General features: G+C 46.7%; 1 protein-coding gene across 1 annotated transcript in view; it reads right to left on the reverse strand.

Annotated features, from left to right (window-relative positions):
* BAZ1B (bromodomain adjacent to zinc finger domain 1B) overlaps window positions 1-19,178 on the reverse strand; it is a 77,323-nt gene that overhangs the window by 16,595 nt on the left and 41,550 nt on the right. The window contains exons 10-13 of the mRNA XM_034752259.1: window positions 11,088-11,199; window positions 2,158-2,256; window positions 1,539-1,716; window positions 422-607 (exon numbers count right to left, since the gene is read on the reverse strand). Of these exons, the coding sequence (XP_034608150.1) occupies window positions 422-607; window positions 1,539-1,716; window positions 2,158-2,256; window positions 11,088-11,199 (575 nt within the window). The remainder of the gene's footprint in view (window positions 1-421; window positions 608-1,538; window positions 1,717-2,157; window positions 2,257-11,087; window positions 11,200-19,178) is intronic.

The raw sequence follows: 19,178 nt of genomic DNA on the forward strand, positions 1-19,178 counted from the left end.
TAAGAACACTTGGCATCTGCTCTACTAGCCCTTTCCAAATGGATGTAACATTTTCATTAAGTTTTCTAAAAACACTCCCTGAGAAGTTCTCTTATTTGAAGATCCACCCACAGAGCAGGGAATCTAGGACCCCTACCAGCAGTGAAATAGGGGCATGGGAACCAGAAAGCTAAATGCACTAACCAGTTTAATGCTTTTTAGGGAGGGAATCAACTATGGATTCTAAACAGGATTTTTATTGTGACAGCACCCATTTTAGAACGTATGAGGCAAGTCACCCACCCCACAACACTGATTTGATTGCACACAGAACCTGAAACGGGACAGGATAAGAGGAGGTACTAGGCTTCATACTAGATGGAGTAAGCCCAAAGAAGAGCTATTTAAAAGAAGAAATGGATCCTACAGTAACCAATAATACCTTGGCTTCTTCTGCCATTTTCTTCTCTTCATCTACCTCCTCCACCTTGGCAACAGAGTCCTCTCCTTGATGTTTCCTTCTCTTCTGCTTAGGGGCCATGAAACCTTGTAGGAACTTCTTAATGACACTGGCCTGGAGAGCAATCACACATTCCCCAAAATCCTTTAGGCTCTCCAGCGAGCATACCTGTTGGGAACACCACAAAACCATGTAATAATAGGACAACCTACCCTAACCACCATCCGAAATAGACTAGTCCTGCAAGTGTAGACCAGTGATACAGCATATTTCTGTTGCCACCAAACAACAGGTTGTAGATTCCCAACTCAAGGTGGTGGTCTTCCTGGATAACTCTGACAACACAAGCAATCTATAAAAATAGAACCCGTATTTTTAAATGCCCCTCACCATGGTAATTAAGCACCAGAGTAGACTTCAAGTAGCTCATCCATTTAGGTACTTCAGCAGCCTAGGTTCCTTGACCAAAAGTACTCCAGAGCATTCAGAGGCAAGAGGGGCAAGGAAGTGAATATTTTTAGAAGTTGGCTATGGACTTTCAGAGGAGCTCTCAGTAGCTGACTTAGGTTCTCTATCAGTACTGGCAGATGTGGTGAAATGTCGCTACAGGAAGGCCAAAAGAATTGAAAACTGCCAGTTCAGGGTCATCCTGAGGGCTTGGAGCAGTTTTCGATTGTTTTGGCCATCCTGCAGTAACATTTCACCATAAAAACCTGCCGGTACGGATAGAAAAGTTAAAACCACTGCTGAGAACTCCCCTAAAAGACTCCCCTCTAAAAAGCCATCCAAAGTTGTGGGAAATTAGTTGATTTAACAGTTTTACTGGATCTCCAGCCTCAAATTTAAGGTTGCACTTATGCCGAGAAACAAGCTACCAGTTCTTATCTAGAGGGTGGTGATGCATTTGGAGATACCACTATGGAAATGCAATACACAAAAGGGAAAGTCACAACTGAATTTCTAGAGCTATTTGCTCAAGGGAATACTTAAGAGCAGGAGCCCATAATGGTTACAAGCCTTGGTGTGCCAGAACTTTATCCTAGTTTTTCACCTTCAGAGCTACTACAGAGGCATAAGTTTAATTCCTGTGTTCCCTCACCCTGGCTTCAAACTCCGACGTCTCATCAACATATCCCAGCCCTCCTTTCTGTAGCCGAGTTGCCACCTCAATAAGATCGCTACGGAGGAAGTTGAGCAGCTCCTGATTGCCATCACAAGACTTCAGGCCCAGGTTTTGTTTCCGAGCTAAGTGGATGGAATGCGTGAGGTCCTGATACCTGGAAAAATCAAGAGACCACCTTTTGAACAGATGCAGGCTACTCCACAGCACATAGTCAGTAATGGCTGGAGTATGCTGGAGGGAACAGCAGAAGCCCAAATTTAATCTGCATGCTTCATCAGCTACAACTGTACAGAACTATCCATTTTCAACAGCATGCTGTAGCCCTGCCGCTGAGGAGCAGTGCCCTTATTTCCAGCTGTGACTGCAGCAGTTTAAGAGCTGACACGGTGTCTTGGTGGCTCAGACTTTTGCTGATGGAGAACTCACAATATGTTCCTGAAAAGAAAAGCGGCCCCTCTTCCCGCCCCCTTCCTTTATACGCACATGATCCTAGCTTTGCTTTGTGCACCCATGCTGGTACCAGGATGGTTTACCCGGAACAGAACGCACCTTGCAATGGGCAAGGTGTATGCACAGTAGAGAATAGGGGCCTCACCTTTTCTGCAGCCGCTCCTTCAGCTGGCTCTCTCTTATTCCCTGGGGGTGCAGGCACTCCAGCAGCTCATCCAGCTCCTTCTGACTATCACAGAGAAACCTGAAAGACATAACAAGCATTGACACCAGCTCTGCTGCCTTAACAGGGAGGATAAAAGCCTCCTCCGAGTTGGTCAGTCCCGCTCCCTGCCTTGCAGGTATTTGTGAGTTATGCTCCATCCCCACCAGGCAAAGTGACAAATCATTCCAGTTGTGTTATGGTGGTACAGAGGCCTAAAGCTGCCCCCATTTGCCATGTCTAAGATGCAGCTAAGTCTAGGGTGGAGAAAAAACAGAAGATGGGTGGGGGGGGGGGGGGAGGAGTTTTATTTAATTAAAAATAAACGTATATTTTTAAGGCAGCAGGTTTCTGTTCATACGTATCTACCCTGCCTCCCCTCCCCTGCCTTTGAATGTAGAATAAACCTTAGGGAACTCCCTCTCTTAACCCTCACCCAAGTGCTGTCCCCGTCATCTTGCTCTCCAAGCAATGAAAATGTGGTTACCTCCTCAACAAGGTGTTAGTGAGATTCAGCACTAATGACAGTCCCCTAAACACAGGTAGTGCTGAGACCTCACCCTAAGTCTCTTACTAGAGGGGTGCCTGATTTTTTTTCACTTAAACTAAACAAATCAACCTCCCTGTCTTCTTCCCCAAACCCTACTCTAACCTGGGAGAATCCAAGCTGCATACTTGAGATGTTCCTAAACCCTCCTTTATTTATTAAACAGGACAGAGCCATTTGGGAAATAACTTTGGTTGTTTGTGACCTTGGGGAAGGCTGTAACAGGTCAGGTCATCTGTCCCCAGAGACGATGCAAATGGATTACTCACAGCTTGTTACCAACTAGCATATATGCCCCTTCCCTCAGGCATCAGGACCCAGGCAACCACCACAGCATGCCTGAGAAATATTCATATATCAGACCTCTGCAGGCCAGCCACTTGGAGCTCAGCCCATGCCTTTACCATAGCACGGTTGGTCCTTAGGCGCTTCTGTAATACACATGATTTAATAATACTAAACATTACACATTGGATGTGGAGTCTAGATCTGATGCCAAATTCCAGAGAGCTGTTCGACAAATCTTAGCAAGCTAGGTGTAGCGTAGCTTGCTTTACATGCTCCCATGCCTTGTGACACATGAGGCAAACTAGTATTTCCACTGCTGTCCGTCTAGTGACACATTTTTTGCTCCATTCTAGTCAATTTCCAAGACTGCGGCATCTTTCTCAATAGTTTTCTTATGTAGTTCGTTGTCCTCTTCTTTTCCATATTCCATGAGGTGGTATCCCGTCAGGAGCTTCTCCAGGAATGCAGTTTTTAGACACTCTTACAACATGTCCAAACCACAGCATTTTCTCGAATCATTGTCACATCATTGTAGGTGTAGTTAGGACTCCTTAGACCCTTCCTGTCCAATATGGGAACCACTAGCTAGTCACCGTAAGTGGTATCTGCCCAGAGACTCAGATGAAGAAATGCTTTCTTTACCTTACAGTAACTAATTCTTTCATGTTTTGTTTGCATAAGTCCCTGCTCCTTCATAGAACATCTCTGCTAGGAGTCTGGAGTAGTGAGAGAACTGAGAGGCAGTTGGGGCTACTCGGTCCTATATACCCTTGGGTTTTGGTGGGGGAAGCATGAGGACATGCAGGGCACAGGCATGGACCCAGCAGACAGCGTGGTCAAAAGATTCGCATCTCATGCACACCATAAGTGGAATCCACACAGACAAAACATCTTAAACTAAGATACAAAGCCAGTCCTCTCTTTAGTTCTTATTTTTGTCTCAGTAAGTCACATTTGTTTTATTGGACTAACTTATTCTGTAGCTGTATTGCTAGAATGAGTCAAACCACTAAAGCCAGCAGGCTTGAATTTTCAAAAACTGTTTTATTTTTCCCCCCACGGATTTTATATTCAACAATTTTTGTTATTCTTTTAAAATACAAAAAAAAAAAATTTAAAACAACCCCACCCTCCTGCAGCAAATACTGTCTTATGCCAAGAGGATCTGTAACAGTCTCTTTCTAGTGGTCCACCTGTATCTCTTACATTTACACACAACATAAGGGGAAACAAGTGTGGAATATTCAGTTTGGCTGATTAGAACGGTTATGGAGTGGTACTAGCCATTCCATAGTCGAAGATGCATAACTATATTTCCAATTTAAACCCAATGTTGGCACTCCCTCTCCACTACACAAATAAAGGAGTATCTGCCTTAATGTCAGTAAATTAAGTCTGGAGCTTGCTGGAGCGGAGGTAGAACTTCACTTCACATTTGAAGTGAACTGAACAAGGGGTTCCATGGCACCCTAAAAAATACTGGGTAACAAAAAACATTTGGCTACTGAGAACAGTTTACATGTAGTTGAAATCCAATGCCTGGCACTAAAGCTCAGTCAATTAAACTATTTTAAAATTGTAATTTCACAATGCTCCAATAGTCCCGGCACACAACCTCTGCAGGGGGGCTGGACTGTCAGATTCATACTACTGCAGATCTGCCAGCCCTGCTATGAGATCCTCTGTTCAGGGAGCCCTTATGGAGCACAGTTCCATTATGCACATGAGGTATGGGAGCTTTCACAGAATCATAGAATATCAGGGTTGGAAGAGACCTCAGGAAATCATCTAGCCCAATCCCCTGCTCAAAGCAGGACCAATCCCAACTAAATCATCCCAGCCAGGGCTTTGTCAAGCCTTACCTTAAAAACATCTAAGGATGGAGATTCCAGCACCTCCCTAGGTAACCCATTCCAGTGCTTCACCACACTCCTAGTGAAATAGTGTTTCCTAATATCCAACCTAGACCTTCCCCACTGCAACTTGAGACCGTTGCTCCTTGTTCTGTCATCTGCCACCACTGAGAACAGCTGAGCTCCATCCCCTTCAGGTTATTGAAGGCTGCTATCAAATCCCCCCCTCACTCTCCTCTTCTGCAGACTAAATAAGCCCAGTTCCCTCAGCCTCTCCTCTTAAGTCATGTGCTCCAGCCCCCTAATCATTTTCGTTGCCCTCCCCTGGACTCTCTCCAATTTGTCCACATCCCTTTTGTAGTGGGGCCCCAAAACTGGAAGCAATACTCCAGATGTGGCCTCAACAGTGCCGAACAGAGGGGAATAATCACTTCCCTCGATCTGCTGGCAATGCTCCTACTAATGCAGCCCAATATGCTGTTAGCCTTCTTGGCAACAAGGACACACTGTTGACTCATATCCAGCTTCTCATCCACCGTAATCCTCAGGTTCTTTTCTGCAGAACTGCCGCTTAGCCAGTCGGTCCCCAGCCTGGAGCGGTGCATGGAATTCTTCTGTTCCAAGCGCAGGACTCTGCACTTGTTCTTGTTGAACCTCATCAGATTGCTTTTGGCCCAATCCTCCAATTTGTCTAGGTCACTCTGGACCCTATTCCTACCCTCCAGCATATCTACCTCTCCCCCAAGCTTAGTGTCATCTGTGAACTTGCTGAGGGTGCAATCCATCCCACTGTCCAGATCATTAATGAAGATATTGAACAAAACCAGCCCCAGGACTGACCCCTGGAGCACTCCGCTTGATACCGGCTGCTAATTAGACATCGAGCTGTTGATCACCACCTGTTTAGCCCGACAGTCTAGCCAGCTTTCTAACCACCTTTAGTCCATTCATCCAATCCATACTTCAACTTGCTGGCAAGAATACTGTGGGAGACCATATCAAAAGCTTTGCTAAAGTCAAGATATATTATGTCCACCTCTTTCCCCATATCCACAGAGCCGGTGATCTCATCATAGAATCCACTGGTTGGTCAGGCATGACTTGCCCTTGGTGAATCCATGTTGACTGTTCCTGATCACCATCCTCTCCTCCAAGTGCTTCAAAATGGATTCCTTGAAAACCTGCTCCATGATTTTTCGAGGGACCGAGGTGAGGCTGTAGTTCCCTGGATTCTCCTTCTTCCCTTTTAAAAGATGGGCACTACATTCGCCTTTTTCCAATCATCCAGGACCTCCACTGATTGCATGAGTTTTCAAAGCTCTGCAGGAGCTTCTGTAATTACTACCAGCTGCCCATGGATGGCAATCTCTGCACTTGTAGAGGTAGTAAACCTTGCAGTAATGAGTTTGTGAGCACCAGTGGCTATGCCATAAACTAGGCTGTAGACTATACAGGACAGAAGATGAAATTGGTGTGCTATGCAATGCATAACATACCAATCCTTTCCAGCACATCAGACTGATTTTTCAGTTTACTTAATTGGCTGTAACTTAGTGAATCTAACCCTTGGGACAAATGGCTGTAAATTCAAATGCCAATTTTAAACAAGTCTAATCTTAGAACATAAGAACAGCCACACTGGGTCAGAACAAAGATCCATCTAGCCCCGTATCCTGTCTTCCGACAGTGGCTAATGCCAGGTGCCCCAAAGGGAATGAACAGAACAGGCAATCAAGTGATCCATCCCCTGTTGCCTATTCCCAGCTTCTGGCAAATAGAGACTAGGTACACCATCCCTGCCCATCGCAGCTAATAGCCATTGATGGACATATCCTCGATGAATTTATCTAGTTCTTTTTTGAACCCTGTTATAGCCTTGGCCTTCACAACATCCTCTGGCAAAGAGTTCCAGTTTGACTGAGTTGTGTGAAGAAATACTTCCTGTTTGTTTTAAACCTAGGACTCCATGTATGAGCTTTGCCAATATACCTAGGAGGTCAGAATAGAGAAAACATATTACAAATAATTCAATGTCCAGATTGTCTGCTACCCTTCATAGCAACTCCTGACAACAACAGGTCCTTCTAGGAGGTGGAATTGGAGCAATCTCCTCGGGTGGGGAAGTGGGGGAGAAAGGGTTGAGAGGAGTCTCTTGTGATCTTGGAGTCACTTCCTTCCAATCTTCCTCCTGAGCCTCTGCCTCTTTCCTCACAATCTCTCGTTCCCTTTTTGAGGTCTACGGCACTGAGTGGGCTAGTCATGGACCTAGTTGGTGCAGTGGACCCCAGGCCATTTGTAGAAGCAAGAGAGACAGGAGCATCTCCTACAGAAGTGGGACCAGAATGCCCAGTAAGACTAGGCTGTCAAGCCAAATGGATAAGATTGAGACAGTGCTATGGCTCAAAGTGATGTCTGACAAGAGATGTAAGGATGTTTTGCTGAGATCTCTGGGCAGCCCTAAAGACTGTTGGTGATTGAGAGGATGATCTGGGAGTTGCTCAACTCAGGGAATCCTTGGGGAGGGGAAGAAGGGGATGGATGTCTGGAAAGGGTCTCTGCTTGATTCTGGAGGAAGTTTGAGAGTGAAGAGGAGGAGGAGTATGTCTGTTCTAGAGGTGATGTTGACTGTTCTTCTGCACTGCATTGAATACCAGTACTGAGGGTATAATTCTTCCTGGTGTTGGTGGCATTAGTACAGAGGACAGTGCCAGGGGCTCAATGTCATTAATTTGTAACAGATTTGCAAGTACTGTTAAGGATTTCTGTATGGTAACAGGACTGGTAGGGAGAGTGGGGCACTGGTACTGGGCTTCGATGTCTGTATGGATTTAATTCCACTTGCAGCCAGTTGAGATAAAGAATCAGCCTTTCACTAACCTCTCCAGGGCAATCAGGCCTCTGTGCTCATGATTCAGAGGAGACAGGAGGTCCATAATTCCCCATTTCTTTCACCTCACCCATTCTGGGGAAGGAGACTAGTAGCTTGAGTTGCCCTTCAACAGCAGCTCAGATCTGCCTTACCTCAATGTGAGCAAACAATACCAGGCTTTGGCACCAAGCTCTGTTTGGAGGATTAAGTCAGCTGAGATCCTCTCTCTGTACTGGTGATGGCAGCCCTCCAGGTAGAGTCCCTACTAATAGGGGTGCTGAAGAAGTGGGATCTCTGGAAGGCGAGTCACTTTTTGGAACTGGAGGAGCATCTTTCTGAATCGGATGCTGTCCTCATGGATTGCTCCAGTAGGTAGAACTTTAGCCATCAATTACTTTGAAACTGTCAGTTCTGATGGAGAAGACCAGCCTACAGAGCAATGGCCAAGGGTACCCATCAGTTGATGGAATAAGCCTGTCACACGACAGGCACAGCTTGCAGCCACAGGGTTAGCCTCAGCCATTTGGTGGAATAGCACCTTGGTGATGAGTAGTAGTCATCATAAGAAGGAAAGAAAATATAAAAAAAAATAAAGGGACTTCCAACAGGAAAGTATCAGAGGGGTAGCCGTGTTAGTCTGAATCTGTAAAAAGCAACAGAGGGTCCTGTGGCACCTTTGAGACTAACAGAAGTATTGGGAGCATAAGCTTTCGTGGGTAAGAACCTCACTTCTTCAGATGCAAGCGGTGCCTTAAAGGTGCCACAGGACCCTCTGTTGCTTCCAACAGGAAAGTGTCCATAAACTAAGCAACTACACTAGTTAATAGTAATTAATGTTTATGAAGTGTTTCAATTAAAGGGTGCCAGTGGGTAGGAGGTAGAGACCACAATGTTCTATCTCAATGCCACCAGCACCAACAGGGAACTAACAGGCAGTTGGGGCCACTGTGCTCTATGTGCCTTCACTGCAGGAGGGTGATGAGCACAAGGAAATGCAGGGCACAAGCATGGCCCCAAAGGTTACTGTTGGTCAAAAGATTCCAATTTCTCATGTACCGCAAGTGGGAGCCACACAGGCTATTATAATTTAAGCAAGGTCACTTCTCAAACAAGGTCATGGGCATGGTATTAAAGACAGGATTAGTATTGTAGGTAGACAGACATGTTCTTAGTGGACCAGAATAAATAAGTGTTTTGGCTGTTGTACCAAAGAATGAGAATCTCAGAAAATTAAAATAAGAAAACCTATTCAAGTCTGGCTTTTTTTAATCTACTGATTTAAAAGTCACCCTATTGTAGCAGCAGCAATTCAAAGTCTCACTGTCTCTTGGCTCATCTGTCTATTACCCACAATAACCAGCAGCGCATGTTACACTAGGGTTGGGAGGCTACCAAACTAATTCAGCAACTGAACAGGACAATTGAAGTGTGGAAAGCTAAATGAACATCTTTAAGGAGTCAAGTATCAGAGGGGTAGCCGTGTTAGTCTGAATCTGTAAAAAGCAACAGAGGGTCCTGTGGCACCTTTAAGACTAACAGAAGTATTGGAGCATAAGCTTTCGTGGGTAAGAACCTCACTTCTTCAGATGCAAGTAATGGAAATCTCCAGAGGCAGGTATATATCAGTGTGGAGTTAACGAGGTTAGTTCAACCAGGGAGGGCGAGGTGCTCTGCTAGCAGTTGAGGTGTGAACACCAAGGGAGGAGAAACTGCTTCTGTAGTTGGATAGCCATTCACAGGCTTTGTTTAATCCTGAGCTGATGGTGTCAAATTTGCAAATGAACTGGAGCTCAGCAGTTTCTCTTTGGAGTCTGGTCCTGAAGTTTTTTTGCTGTAAGATGGCTACCTTTACATCTGCTAGACACCTTTCCTAGACACCACAGTACAAATAAGCGATGGCCACGTTACCACCACCCTATACCGAAAACTCCACCAACCGCTACACCTACCTTCATGCCTCCAGCTTCCACCCCGGACACACCACACGATCCATCGTCTACAGCCAAGCGCTGAGGTACAACTGCATCTGCTCCAACCCCTCAGACAGAGACCAACACCTTCAAGATCTTCACCAAGCATTCTCAAAACTACGATACCCACACAAGGAAATAAAGAAACAAAACCAACAAAGCCAGACGTGTACCCAGAAGCCTCCTGCTATAAGACAGGCCCAAAAAAGAAACCAACAGAACTCCACTGGCCATCACCGACAGTCCTCAGCTTAAACCTCTCCAATGCATCATCAGTTATCTACAACCCATCCTAGACAATGATCCCTCACTTTCACAGACCTTGGGAGGCAGGCCAGTCCTCGCCCACAGAAAACCCGCCAACCTTAAGCATATTCTCACCAGCAACCACGCACCGCACCATAACAACTCTAACTCAGGAACCAACCCATGCAACAAAACTTTGATGCCAACTCTGCCCACATAGCTACACCAACACCATCATCACAGGACCTAACCAGATCAGCTACATCATCACCGGCGCATTCACCTGCACGTCCACCAATATTATATATACCATCATGTGCCAGCAATGCCCCTCTGCTATGTACATTGGCCAGACTGGACAATCACTATGCAAGAGGATAAATGGACACAAGTCAGATATTAGGAATGGCAATATACAAAAACCTGTAGGAGAACACTTCAACCTCCCTGGCCACACAATAGCAGATGTAAAGGTAGCCATCTTACAGCAAAAAAACTTCAGGACCAGACTCCAAAGAGAAACTGCTGAGCTCCAGTTCATTTGCAAATTTGACACCATCAGATCAGGATTAAACAAAGCCTGTGAATGACTATCCAACTACAGAAGCAGTTTCTCCTCCCTTGGTGTTCACACCTCAACTGCTAGCAGAACAGCTCACTCTCCCTGATCGAACTAACCTCGTTATCTCCATACTGATTTATACCTGCCTCTGGAAATTTCCATTACTAGCGTCTGATGAAGTGGGCATTCACTCACGAAAGCTTATGCTCCAATACTTCTGTTAGTCTTAAAGGTGCCACAGGACCCTCTGTTGCTTTTTACAGATTCACACTAACACGGCTACCCCTCTGATACTTGACTCCTTAAAGATGTTCATTTAGCTTTCCACACTTCAATTGTTTCCACTGGAAATGATCTACAGCCCCCTTTTATACTAGATACTGGTCTTTATAAAACACCAAGGTGGTTCAGAACCCCATGTCTCTTATGAAGTTGAGACACCTCATTTCTGGGACCACACTAAATAGTCCAGCAAATTTTACTGAACCCAATGGTCTGTTTATGAGCATAGAAGTGCAGTCATGAGAAAGCAGATTACCATAAGTTCTGTCCCTGTTTGGGTACAGTGGTCTCTATCGGAATGTCTGTAACATGCACGGATCTGTGATGAGTGTTCACTCTGCCACCTGCAGCCATGTTCTTTCGCTTATCTGTAAAAGATTCACACAAAATTACAATGCACTCATTAATGGTCGCATCTCAACCTTTTACTTCACAAAGCTATACTGACTAGTTAAAATGGTTATATCAGACTGCTGCTGGGGTAGTAAGACAGCAAAGGAGGCAAAATTGCTCAGTAAGCCCCTTCACGTATTCGGCCAGGGAGACCTATAATTTGCTTTCCATAAAGAAACTAAATCAACAGTGAATATGCTTCAGTCAATTACTATCCTGGTATTTACAAAGGTATCACTATGGCATTAAGGCTCAGTACAAGAAAGGGACATTAGAAATAACATCTATTACAATTTTACAAAAGGCTCTTTTCTCAGTATATATTGACCAGATACTCCATCTAGTGCTTGGAAGTACAATGTACAAATCTCAGAGTCTTTCCTTTCCAACTGAACTCCAGTATATAATTCCTTTGAAATGATTAGATATTTGGGCATAAACATTCACTGACCTTTTATTTATTTCAAGTCTGTATGTATGTGCATGCTATGAAAATACATTCACCAATTCCATCAGTCACACAAAGAATCCTTGCCTACATGCTTTATAGGTGAAATGTATATATATAACAAATAAATAAAACAAAAACACAGCTACTCCTCTGATACTATATAAGCCAAGCCATTAATGCCATTTCCCTCCCTTCCCAACCCTCAAGTGTCTCAGGGAATGCTCTCTTCCTATCGTTGTGAATTCACAATAGAAAAGTCTCAGCATTTGTGCTGTTCACATTGGGATGTATGCCAAAAAAGGAGGAGCTACACTTTGGTGTAAAGAGGTATCTTAGGGTATGTCTACGCAGCAATGTAAGCCTAGGGTTAGTGGGACTCAAGTCAGCTGACCCATGTCAGAGAACCCGGGGCTTGAGCGTCTACACAGCATTTTAACCCCAGGTTAAGGATTTTCTGATCAGTGCTCAAACCTAGGGCTTTGGCCTCCACGCTGTAATGCAGATGCAAATCCCAGTACACCTATCCCAGAGCGGCTAGGGGCACTCTAGCCCTATGAATGCATTTCACTGTGGGAAAACTCTACTGCCCATCCTGATTCCTAAATGTGAGGTGCTACTGATGGGACTCAGGTGCCATAAGGATCAAGGAGTAGATAACTGCATAATTAGCTCCTGTGGTGGTGGTCTGAGTAGAATGACTGCAGTTCGAGAAGGCTTTATACGGAACTACCATCTAACCTGAGAACTGGGCTCTCCAGCTCTAGGCTGAGTCATATTGGCAGGAAAACGCCCATGTGCACCTGTCTGAGGATAATTAGCACATCAATCTCTAGGGCTGTCAAACTTAAAATGAAACATTGCAATTCTTAATTTTAAAATGGGATGTTCAGTGAAGGTCTTTGTTCAGTTGGCTTTTTATTTATTTTTGTATGTTTTCAAGTTTGACATAAAATGTAGGTTTCAGAGGAAAAACCCCTCTCCCCCCACCCCCCAGCCTGGCTGCTGCCAGCTTCAGAGAGGTGAAGGGCTTCCCCCAGGCTTGGGTGCAGTGTGCTCCAGCACCCCATGGGGTTTCCTTAGCCCTGTCTCCACCGCACCCAGGGAGGTAGGGATAAGGGAACCCGGGAGGCTGTAGGGAAGTTTTGGGGCTGGCTCCCACTCACTGCCCTCACTGTGCACCTGCCCAGGCTCCTAGACACATGCAGCCCCAGGAAGGACAGGGGCACAAGAGAACGGAGTGAAGACCAAGCGGCTACCCTGCAGGGAGGGGAAGTGGCCAGAGTGTTGGGGATGGGGATCATCCCTCCCTCCCCTGGCTGTGCTGAGAGCTTTGCTGCTCCCCATTCCTGCAGGGCAGCCACTTTGTCCCTGCTGCACTCTCTGCCGCCCCCCGCCCCTCCCTAGGACTGTGTGTGCAGGGGTGCCTGGGCAGCATGCACCAAAATCTAGCTGTGCTCTTATAAGCTGAAAGCAGCTCTCTTTGCAAAAAGCTTCTTCTGATGGGTCTCCATTGCAAACCCTGCAGGCTCCCTGGGAGTGCGCTTGCAGACCAGTGTTCAGCAGACAATGGGTTAATGCTCATCTGAGCTGCTACAGTTTTGCAAAAGGATGTGTGGCTTCCACTCCAATAGAGTGCAATAGACTTCCACAGATTGTTCACAGAGAGAGGACTCAGGAAGCTGCCCCAAAGAACTCTGGGATACATGTAGAAGACTTCTGAGACCCGAGACAAGCTGGGGCCATGTGCACACAGGAAAGCAATAGGGCTTGGACCCTATGTTCCAGCTTAACACGGGCTTGGACCCTCCAGCCCTGCAGGGTCCTGGGACCCTAGGTTTGAGCCCTAGGTTAACACAACTGGTGTGGGGACACAAGGGGGAGATTAGGTTTACACTGCTATGTAGACATACCTGAAGGTACATCTCGCTGTAATAACCTGCAGCACAGAGTCTGAGCCCAGGTCAATTGACTTGGGGCTGCAGGGCTAAAAACTGCTATGCAGACTTCCAGGCTCAGGCTGGAGCCTGGGCTCTGAGACCCACCCCTCTTGCAGGGTTTCAGGGCCCGGGCTCCAGCTGAGTGTGTACAACATGTATTTTAGCCCCACGCCTCGAGCCCCAAGTGCCCAAGTCAGCTGACCTTGGCCAGCCATGGCCATGCCACAGGTATTTTACTGCAGTGTAGATATACCAGAGCTATTTTGTTGTAAGAAAAACCACTTCAAGTGGATTTCATGTCGCTTGTTAGACAAGGTGTTAGAGAGCAATGTCAGGCACAAATTCTCTACATCAGATTTTAGGTGTTACATGTAATCTTTAAGAGCAGCAAACCAGCCAATTAGCTTAGGGGCTTCTTGAAGATGCAACACATGCATTCTAGTAGTTTCCCAGGGAAATGAAGAGTGAACATTTAAGGGAGGGAAGAATCCATGGAATAGCTACTCATTTGTGGAGGACTAGAGGAAACTGACAGAACTGCTCTGCACAACTGCCCCTCTGGCCAAGCACTGCTGCTAGAGGAATAAGCCACTTCTACAGCAAACCCGCATCTACCAACCCATAAACAAGGAAGTGCTGAATGACTGAAATTCAGTTGAAGTTGGCAGAGGATACTTGATTCCCAGTGAAATGGAAGCACCTTCATGTCAGTGCTGCCCTCCCATCTCCGATTCGCCTGAAGGCAAATGACAGCAATCTCTGCAGCTTCGCATCAGGGAACCAGACCCCCTGAAGTAGCCACCTCCGCACAGTGGCTGCCACTAGGCAATGGCCAGTCCAACTGTGGCTATTTTAATGAGTCCCAGATACTTACGTTTAAGCTATCAAAAGGAGCCAAGAGGTGTATAGGCCAGGGGTGGCCAAACCGCGGCTTGCAAGCCACATGTGACTCTTTTACAGTTAAAGTGCAGCTTGCGGAGGTGTCCGTCACCTCCCGCCCCCCCCAAAGACTTGGTGGGCGGAGCTCTGGGCTTGTGCCCTGTGGCAGGGTGGTTGATCGCGGGCTTCTGCCCAGCGGGAGGGGTTTTTTGGGGCTTCTTCCCTGTAGGGGGGACGCCTGGCAAGGCTCAAGGCTTTAGCAAGAGTGGGGCTGAAGCCCTGAGCCCCAACAGGCGCACCCGGCTCTCGAACTTCTGAAGATTACTGTACGCGGCTTGGAGGGTCAGTAAGTTCGGCCACCCTTGGTATAGGCAGTTGTTTATGGAGACGTGAAGTAGTAGCCCGAGGTTCTCTTCAGTTAGGGCAGTCGCAGGAAAGGCTCTATAGCTACAAGGCCCAAACCCCTCATTTCTGGTTTCATTTAGAATCCCCGGCAGTTGCAACCCACCTTTATCTTGTTTCTTTTCTGTTGGAGCGCTTTTATGTAGCGGGGTTCTTACCACACTATGTGGTTCTGAGAGATATGTTGTAGTCAGTGTGGATCTCACTGTACGTGCACATGCACCGCATATGCCCTGTACCGCCTCATACTCCTGTACGAGGCAAGGGTGACTGTGGCCCTCTTTCAGTTCCCTTGCAATTCAAAGCCCGTGCTGCAGAGGACTCTGAAAAGAGTGGCTGGAAGCCAGGTTGTGGGATCCACACTAACTGGTTCTTTGAAATGTTGAATTGTAGGATAACCAATCAGTCTTTGAGTATACATCAATGTGAATCCCACTGTAGGTGGCTGGCAAAAAGAACGATCTAAATGGTGGGAATAAGGCATGCCTACAGCATTAGACAAAGATCGCAGTACTACCCTCTCAACCATGGCATCAGACCAACCGGCCATGTCAAGAATGAAATGTGTAACAAGTCAGTGGGTTACGGACTTCAGTTGCTATTTTTGCAAGTCTCAGAGACTGGCATGTTTCTAAAGCAGACTGAAGATATTCCATGAGAGCACAGGCAGCGTTTGTTGACAGTTGGAGGGAAGAGGCTCACTGATTACAGGTGGAGATACACTCCATGATCCACTTAAGATTCTCTGTGATGAGATGGTTGGACCTTTCAATGGGTCGTTATAGCCACAAAGATGAAGAGAACACATAAAAGGTTTGGTCCTGCTAAGATAATATAGAGCAAGGCTCCGAAAGCCACCCAGAGTATATAGCTTCTTCTCTCTGCATGTTGAGTGTGGCTCTGGGAAGAAGACTGGTAGATTAACTGATTTAGATTAAACACTTGAGACCACCTTAAGGATGAGCTTAAGATGCAGTCTTAAAATCACCTTGTTCCTGTGAAAGGCTTTGTACGGAGGACCAGCCATGAGGGCATGGAACTCACTGACCCATGCTGAAGTGATGGCAACAAGTAGTCCACCTTAATGGGAAGGTGATGTACCTAACAGTCTGATAGTGACTCAAATGGAGGTTCCATAAGTTTCAGGAGAACAATGTTGAGATGCCACAAAAGAGTCACGTTTCTGACAAACGGATAAGTACGCAGGAAGCCTGTGAGGAGTCTCAGTTCTGTCTGATGTGAGAAGAGCAAGTAGGACGGTACTGAAGCGTACATGCAGTGTTGCTGTAGCTATGTCAGTCCCAGGATATTTGAGACACAACGTGGGTGAGGTATTGGAATAGGACACATCCTTACTACTGCACAGTGGACTTGCATAGAATTAAATGCCAATCGACTTTGTTTCAAGTGCAGCATGTGGAGGCTCTTTGGTACTGGAGCCTCAGTTGGGTCCAGGTTATACTGGATTGCCCATATGGACAACTGTTTCCATTTGGAAAAGGATGTCTTCCTAGTAGACTGCTTCCTGCTCTGTAGGAGGATTTCTTGAACCTGTTGAGAAGTCTGTCATGCTCAGCCAGCCAACAACCAAGCAGTCAGGTGCACCCAGACCTGCAGTCCTTGCAATATCTGGCAGTGAAGCTGGGATCTCACATCCAGGGAGACAGACAGATAAGAGGCAGAATAGAAGTGCGAAAAAGGTCTGACAGCCAAAATTGCCTCTACCAATAAAGAGCTATTTAGGATCAGCATGGCCTTGTCCCACCAGATGATAGCCTGGGGACCAGGGTAATTGGGGGAAGCTGTATAGGAGGCCTGGAGTCCACTGGAGCAGGAAGGCATCTGGTGAACAGCCCATGCTCCTGCACTCTGGAGCAGAAGTTTGGGCACTTGGTGCTGTCCTGTCTGGCGAATGGGTCTATCATGAGAGCCCTCAACTGGTGAAATATTGGCTTTATGATGGACATCTGCAGTGCCCACTCAAGTGCCTGCATGTATGTGTAAGAAGCCAAGTTGCTGCTGGCTCCTACAATGTGCAGAGTCAATGGGGTTATCCCATGGGGATACCACCGGGTCCACAGTTTGATGGCTTCCTGGCAGACAGGAGATAAGAGAGTACATCCTTGCTTGTTTACATAGTTCACCGTGGACATGTCCATTGAGATCTGTATGGGCTGCAGGGATCTGCAGTGCAGAAACACCACACAAGCTAGCCAGATGGCCCTGAGTACGCGGACATTGATATGCAGCATCAAATCGCACTGGGACCAGGTTCCTTACATCTAGAGATCGTTCAGATGGGCACCCCAATCTGTCCCTGAAGCATCTGCTATGAGTCATCGTAGGGAAGGGGGTCAAGAAGGGAACCTCCTTTCAAAACGTTTTCCAGGTCCAGCTGCCAAGTTTTTATAGGATTTCGGGAGGGACCGTGACTCTTGATCAGGTGATGCTTGGATGCCTAGCTGCCCCAGACCTGGTCTCTGAAGTGTGTCCTTAGGGCGTCCATTACTGATTTTCCATATGCTGATGGCTGTGCCATCCTCATGCACAAAGGTCAGACTTTGGAGACAGTTGAGCACTTTTGCTACCTCGGTAGCCAACTTCCTCAAAATGCAGAAAAATCAACACAAATCCAGTGCGCAAGTGCTTCCTTTAGGAAATTGCTCCAACAGACAGTGACCTACCGCAGGACACCAAGATTCAGGTCTATAAGATAAAGGTTATCTCTATACTCCTTTATGGATGCCTTATCAACCGCACCTCAAAAGTCTGGAGAGGTACCACCAACGATGCCTCCGGAAGATCCTTCATGTCCAGTGGGAAGATCGCTGCACTAACACCAGCATCCTCAGTGAGGCCAATGTCACCAGCACTGAAGCAATGATCCTAATGCACCAACTCCGCTGGGCTGGATATTGTGTACAGATGCCAGACTCTCTTCTCCCAAAACAAGTCCTCTACTCAGCTCACCCATGGTCAGAGATCCTGTGGTGGTCAGAGGAAATGCTGCAAAGACACAATGAAAGCGTCTCTCAAGAAAACTGAGGTGGACACCACAAGCTGGGAGGAGCAAGCCACCAACCGACCCCAATGGGGCTACATCCTCCATCAGGCAGTGGCCCGCTCTGAGGAGAAGCGCCTTGCCCTCAAAGCTGAAAAGAGAGAGAAGGAAGGAAAAATAACTTTCTCCCAGCAGTAGCTGGCCTGCGAGGAAATGTCTGTACCTACTGCGGGCAGATCTGTGGTTCCAGGATTGGACTCCTGAGACATCTCAGGACCCTTATGTAAATCCGTGGTAGAGATCATCCTCGAATCGAGGGATCGTTGCCGATGATGACACTGCAATTAAACACCCATAGCAGGCCCACATCAGCTGAGTCAGGCTTCCAAGGCTCTGGATGCAGGGCTATAAAAAACTGCAGTGGAAGTGTTCTGGCTTGGGCTAGAGCCTGGGCTGTGGGAGCATGAGGGAGAAGATCCCATAGTCTGGGCTCTAGCCCAAGCCTGAATACATACACCACAGTTTCACAGCCCTGCAGCCTGAGTCAGCTGATACGGGCCAGCTACGGGTGTTTAATTGCACTGTAGACATACCCCTGACATGTAAGCTCTCCCTGAGAGAGTTCATAGACAATCTGATCAACTATCATCTGCATGGCTGTTACAGGCTATTTCTTGTAGTTCACAAGGAGTTCTAATTGGGACAGCAGGGAAAATATGTACTCCAGCTATCAACATTTCCTGCTGTGACCTATCCCTGATCAGCCAATCTCAGTATAGGTAGACATGGATTCCCTTGCTCCCTAAGAGTTCTGCCACCTCTGCCAGGGATTTTGTGAACACTGTGTTGTGGAGAGTACCAAGGGCAAATACCCTGGATTGGTAATGGTTGGGTCCCACTCGGAATCTTGGGTACTTCCCATGGCCCAGATAGAGAGCTATATAGAAGTATGCAGATGTATCACGCAAGTAGAGAGCCATGAACCAGCCTTGAGCATAAACATATGGAATGACAGAGGCAAGAACTGTCATCCTGAAATGGCATGTGTTTTTGTTGAGTCTTCTCAGGTCTAGGACAGAGCAAAGACCCCTTTTTTTCTTCTTCAGGATAAGGAAATACTGGGAGCAGAAGCCCCTTCCCCAGAAATCTGGTGGCAGCTCCTCAGCCTCCAAGACGATAAAGCAAGGCCACTTCTGCCAGTAGCAGGCTCTCATGAGAGAGGTCCCTGAAGATGGCTGGGGAAGCTGGGGCAATGGCCTCTAGCACCTATTTGTACAATGTTAT

The sequence above is a fragment of the Trachemys scripta genome, chromosome 18, assembly GCF_013100865.1.
Source record: "Trachemys scripta elegans isolate TJP31775 chromosome 18, CAS_Tse_1.0, whole genome shotgun sequence".
NCBI lineage: Eukaryota > Metazoa > Chordata > Testudines > Emydidae > Trachemys > Trachemys scripta.